The sequence below is a fragment of the Aphis gossypii genome, chromosome 3, assembly GCF_020184175.1.
Source record: "Aphis gossypii isolate Hap1 chromosome 3, ASM2018417v2, whole genome shotgun sequence".
NCBI lineage: Eukaryota > Metazoa > Arthropoda > Insecta > Hemiptera > Aphididae > Aphis > Aphis gossypii.
In genome coordinates this window covers 9,423,322-9,429,953 of record NC_065532.1, presented here as the reverse complement: position 1 = coordinate 9,429,953, position 6,632 = coordinate 9,423,322, and the positions used below count along the sequence as shown (strand labels likewise).

Below are 6,632 nucleotides of genomic sequence, written 5' to 3'. Positions count from 1 at the left end.
AATCAATAATATTAAATAAAAAAAAAAAGTCATTATTTAATAATTCCATTAACATTTTACTGTTTAAATCATTAAAATGAACCTGAAAAGTATTCAATGCATTGGTAATTATAACTTTTATTCGCATAATCTAAGAAGTAATTTATGTCACACTCCGGTAGGTACATACTTATATATGATAATAGCTAAATAATATTTTTGATTTTATAAAGATTTATAAAGAAAATCCTTAACTTTGATCTTAGTTTTGATGAAATATGGTTTATATGCAGGTTTAGAAGTTTTGTTCTTATTTTCCCATTAATTAATTTCAATAATAATATAAAGTTTTATGAAATCATTCTAATTTGAACTTTGAAAATTATATCTTCAAAAGCAGCTAGATAAATAAATAATAAAATACAATGATCACTAAATAACAAGAAGTTATAATATTTTTAATTTTATAAAATATAAATTATGGCATTGTCTTATATTATAAGTTATAACCTTATTATAACTATACCCGATACATAATTTCTGTAATTATTGAATATTGAATCATGCAATACAAATTATATAAGCAATTACTTATTTTTCATGATTAAAATTTATAAACCGTATTTTATAATATAAATTCAGTACATTATTTCAGCAGTCAGTACAATGTGATTCCATCAGTACCTAGATCAACTTGCACGTTTATTTGAAAAAATATATATTCAATTTCATTTAACAATCAATTTTAATGCAAATTTCTGTATCGTAGTAAACATTTTCCATAGTATTAAAATACGAATTAAATTTGATATTCACTACAGGCTCGCCTATGTTTATTGGATTTTCAACGATAACATAAAATAAATAAAATTATTCTCTATTTCTAGTATAAACGAATTTTTAATTTTGCATATTTTGTATACATTTTAGAGATGAAATAAACTACTTAAATATTTAGAAAACTATTGAATAACTCAACCCTCGAAGCGATTTTAGATACTATTTTCAAATTCATATACCAACCCGTGAGTAAAACTGTTTCATTATAATAATTAATACTATGTTTTAAGACTTTTAAACTTGTCAAACGTTTAACATCAACGTGTATACATATATAACGGTGTGTAATGGTGAATAAAATGATAGTACTTACATACTGATAAAATAAATTACCATCTAAGTTTCAAACTTGCCACAATCCACACAGTTATAATTTAATATAAGTTAATTATTATTACTATATTTTGATGATACAGACCCAACTCAAGTATTTTCACATAACTTGGCAATTTTATGTATAAATAATCATCATTATTGAAAAATAATTACTTTTACATCGTCTGATTGCTCACAATACTATATATCAATTCACGTAGTCAGTGAAATCGATTACATAAATGTAATAGTGAATTTATAATAATATTGTACCTATGGTTAAAAGGTTACTAGCAAAGCTAGGATTTGTAAGCTATAAAAAATTGTAAAATATGGATTTAATTTTTCCAAAATATGCAAAAATATACATTTTAATTTTTAAAAGATACATACAAAAATATAGTTACAAAAAAAATGAATTTATTGAAATACATCAGTGATTAGCTGATTGTCTTAGTATAATATAATTGAAATTAAAAATTAAAAATTATTTATTTATTTTTCACATGCATTAATTATTATTTTAGTAATACAATTTATAATTTTCATACTATAACCACATTTTTTTTTTAAATTTTTGAATTTAAATGATCGCGAACGTATTATTTTGTACCATATGATTGTATTTTTAAAAATAAAATTTATATTTGACCAAAAAACCAAGTTATATACTTTGATCGGATGAATTATTATCATCTTAAATACAATAAATACGATCATACTAAATATGCAAAAATATGCAAAACTATGCAAAATAAAAATAGTACCATTTTCATTACAATAATATGAATCATAGACATTACTCACTAAAACTCCAATTGTACGTAACAAAAAAAACATGGTGTTGCATACAAATCCAAGCCCTGGTCATAAGATATGAAATCAAAACTAAAACGCGCTTATATACCTACCAATAGGTCGTAAGTAAAATATTATAATTATTTTGAAATTATATGTGAGTTTTAATGAACACAAATAATACCAATACGGTATATTATATTTTTCAATTTTTTTTTACCACACACACACAGAAGAAAACGAACGATTCAATAGTGCTATTCATATTATATATATAGTGATGAAAGACATAAGAAAGAGGTAGAGGTAAAAGCCATTCGGGCGAACCAACCTCAATTAGATGGGTTCGCATTTTTTGTTTTTTCACACCCATAATCTTCGTCTGTCCGTCAGTTATAATTTATGTTGCATACGTTTTTCATCTCCTTCGCTACTCTTATACACCTCGTCTGGGTTTCTCGTAAACCTTCCGGTAAAGCCGTTAAAAGCATTAGGAAGAAAAAAGTGCCATTTTCCCGTAAGCTGTTGTCCGCATAGTATTTCGCCAAAAACGACTGAACCAGCCCGTGAGTACGTTTTTCAATTAACTCGACTTTAAAAAAAAAAAAAAGAAAAGAAAAAGAAAACGAAACAACGGAAAAGTCGACGGGGGAAAATTCTGATTTCAAAAACTTTAACAACATTATGTACACAGTGAATAAGTATATAGGAGCAAATTAATAACGTTCGTTCGGTACGCGATTACTTCAGAGAGATACAGTAGAAATAAAATATAATAACCTACAAGTCGTTATCGTCTTATCGATATAAAAAAAAAAAAAAAAACGAAATATATCCCACGAAAAATGCTGCGGGCCTTTGAATATTATTATAATTCAAACGTTTCAAACAGTACTAGAAATGAATAATTATATATTGCGTTTAAAGATAGACATAATTACTTTGGATTTCTTTTACCCGTACGCTACGATAACTACCCCGCTACACGTCATCGTCGACCGTTGTATATGATAATATAATTTTGTCTGAAACTCTCGAAAACACCATACGCGCTTTGAGGATATACGCGTATACATACGACGCATAACATTTGGTCTTTAGCATGTTTGTATTATATTTTATAAGTCAAAATAAGCCAAGAACAATTGCATACAAGAGGGACTCGAGTGGGACATTATTATTAACATAACATAATCAACTCTTATTACGAGACTTAATACACAGAGATTAAACCTCGTTATTATTATTATTATTATTATTGTGTATTAAATTAACGATAAATTCGTTTACGCACACTTGACGTTCGGATAGCCGTATTAGTTTGACCATGTCACGTTTCTCAAAAGTCGTAGGTCGGCTTAGAATTACCACGAAGTACAACCTACATCACTTGCAGTTTTCCGTATACCGATTCATAAGTGGTAAACTAAACAATAATTTCGATAAAATTAAATCGTTTTTATTACAAGATGCCATTTATAGTTTGGAATGTTTCAATGATGTGACATATATTATATAGCCTTCAATGAAGAATCAAAGGTTGGGTTAACAACTTGGGAGTGTCAATCACTGAAAATCTCGATACACTTAGGGGCTCACTGACCACCGAATAAATAATTGCTTATTTCTGGTTTTGTGTGCAATTTTCACTACAAGTATCAAATTCATAATACTTTTATATATTACAAGAAAAAATTAGTACATTCAGTGAAATATTGCTAAAAATATTTGTGAATTAATGGTATATATAATATACTAATATACTATACGTACACTGTACGGTAAATACTAAACACTATCAACGGCTTTTTCACGTATAAACCTTATCATAAAAACAATATAATTCTTTTTGTTTCAATCATAATAATTGAGGTACTTAGAGGATATTTTCAACTTTGGTTCAATCATCGGATCAAATTTAAAAAAGATAAAAATATAATTTTTTATTTGTACTTTAAAGTACCACTGATAAGTCATACATTATGCTCCTGATACTTAATAATAATATACTATTGGACATTAAATACATTAGTTTTTTACATAGGATATTAGGTACAGATATTTCATTCTAATAGTACAATAACTACGCATTTTTATATAACGTACGATTTATTTATTTAAAAATTAAAATTTGTGGTACTATTATTTTTTATCATGGTTGATTAGTGGTTTTGTAGTTTTTCAGTGAGAATTACGTTTTCAATAGACATCGCATCGATGGCTTTGGGTTCTGCGATTTTCCCTTTCAAAGACGACCCGAGTTTTTTCCTCAAAACACGTTTGACTCTCTTTACCGGCCTGGGAAATAATAAAAAAATCTTTAATGAAATCAAATTGATTAGTACATGTTCAAATAATATACTGTTTCTTAGCTGCCGTAGTTGGATTCGTTCCTTCCAGCCGGTGTGACGCCGCTGCAGAGACTTTTGGCATCTGCACGATAGTGGTGTTTGTTGCAGTTTTCATTGTAGAAATCGCTTTCGGAACTCGTTTTATCAGTTTCACCCTCTTCGGCTCGGTCTTATCTGAAGAATTTGGATCCTTCGTCACCAATCGCTTCTTGATAGGCCGAGGAGTTTTTTGACGATTGATCAGTTCGGTAGTTACAGCCAACGCTTTTTGTACGGGCAACTTCTTCACTGCCGATTGTGTAGTTGATTTTTTAACAGTCTCTTTAGTAGCACGTAATGCTTTCTGTTGTACTTTCGGTTTTGCAGGCACTGGATGGGCGTTTTCGATAGCCATCGACAATTTTCCACTCAGGTCCGTTTGTTTTTTAACAATTTTTCGATTGATTTTCTTAGGTGCGATTCCTTTTCCGTTTTTAGACTTCTCACTGTCTCCCAACACCAATTTCGCATTAGATAATTTGTTCATCGTTTGATTTTAAAATTTTATTGGATAATCGTTCGTCCTAGTTTGTATATTTGAAACTCGTTTGTTATTATTCACTCGAAGGAATATTTTTCAATGTTACGCATTGTTGTCGCGCTATTAGCAACGGTGAGCAGCCAGTTACATGAATATTGAGAATAAAGTTTTCTTTTTAAACAACGATTTTTTCAATAAAAATAGTTAGTTTTATCACTAAGAAAAATATCACAATAATTTCTAAATTTACACATTCAATTAAAATAAATACCTAATTTTAATGATTGTAATATCATAAATCATATTATTATATAATATTAATATATAAATTGTAAGTATAAATATACAAGTAGATATATAGAATATTATTTATTTATAGTACACTTATACACAGTGCATGTGTTATAAAAATATACTTAAATTAAATACATTGAAATTTGCAAAATTTGAAGGTATTCGTACATTATATATTTGGAGCTTGTTTTAGATTTTGAACGTAAAAACATAATGAATGTATTGATTTTACAATTATGTGTATTTAATTTTTTATTTTAGTGTTAGATACTTTTTAGTTTTAATAATAGAAAAAATGGTTTTATCATCAACTTTGATGAAAGTTTCGTGTAGAAAATTGAATCTAGTTTATACTTTTAGAAAGTCAACATTTAAAATAATGGAGAAAAACAAAAAAAAAATATGATAATTTATTAAAACAAATGTTTGGTAACCATCTTTATTCAAAAACGATATTTTCATTGTGAACAATGATTTATCATTGAATTCAAAATTAACACCTCGTCTATTATTACAATAACGAGATGTACTCGACTCCTACTGTGTAACAGAGCGGTTATCTATTCCCTCATATTAAAATTTAGATTTATATCCATCATATTTTGTTGATTTAATATTAATAAACATCAGCCCACGAACGAAAATTTAAGGCTCAAGTATTTATAATACTATGTACTGTGCAATTTACATACCATAAGACAATAAAACATATCCATTTTATACTTGTATACATTACATTATTATCATAGTAATCGCTAGTCGTGCGTTGTTTTATTTTTACTTATATATGCATTGCGTTGTGTGTCCCACGTAGATAATACCTACTACATTTAAATTACTTCTGGCCCACGCGGCCACGCAGGATGAAAACATATTTGTAAAAATATACTTATAAAGGTACATAATAAATGCCATACCAGAAAACGTTCTCGGGGTATCTTTAAATTCGTCGTCCTCTACATGTTATTAAATAGAAACCTTAACTGCCTTACCCCCCTCCCCTCAGTCAAAAAAAATTATGTACCGAAAACATGTAAAAAAATAATTCAATAACAATTAGATAAACCGTTGCTTGTAAAAAAAATCATATCAAATTTATTATGAGATCGATTTGTAGTTACTTATTTCTAGGTTGTTTTTTTTACAATTATTCGATGTATTATTCATATGTACATAAAAGTTCGTTTTCAGTAACTAAATTATATTAAATATTTTATTTCTCATATTGTTAACAAGCTATATATTATGAAAGAAGATATTTCGAGTATTAAGTAGGTATATTTTATATTTACCAATGTGCTGATCCGTGTGACGCACCATAGACACCGTGTGATGCCTGCTGCACGTGATTAGTGTAGTATTTAAATTCTGACTATTCGACACGTTTTAAGTACGTCAATGATTGGTCTTCACATGATCGATTAAAATAAAACAAAGGTTATCCTTTCACCTCCTATATATTAAATTAAATAATACACGTCTTCTATTGCAAATAGTAAGATGAGGTTATTTGCAGGATGGAGATTTTAAAGGGT

General features: G+C 27.9%; 1 protein-coding gene across 1 annotated transcript; it reads right to left on the bottom strand.

The window, feature by feature from the left end:
• Positions 1–4,022: 4,022 nt before the first annotated feature.
• Positions 4,023–4,809, bottom strand: LOC114130534 (uncharacterized). The gene is made up of 2 exons (XM_027995521.2): positions 4,295–4,809; positions 4,023–4,230 (listed from the first exon to the last, which is right to left on the bottom strand). The coding sequence occupies exons 1-2, from the start codon at positions 4,807–4,809 to the stop codon at positions 4,095–4,097; spliced, it is 651 nt and encodes a 216-aa protein (XP_027851322.1). The 3' UTR covers positions 4,023–4,094.
• Positions 4,810–6,632: the final 1,823 nt, after the last annotated feature.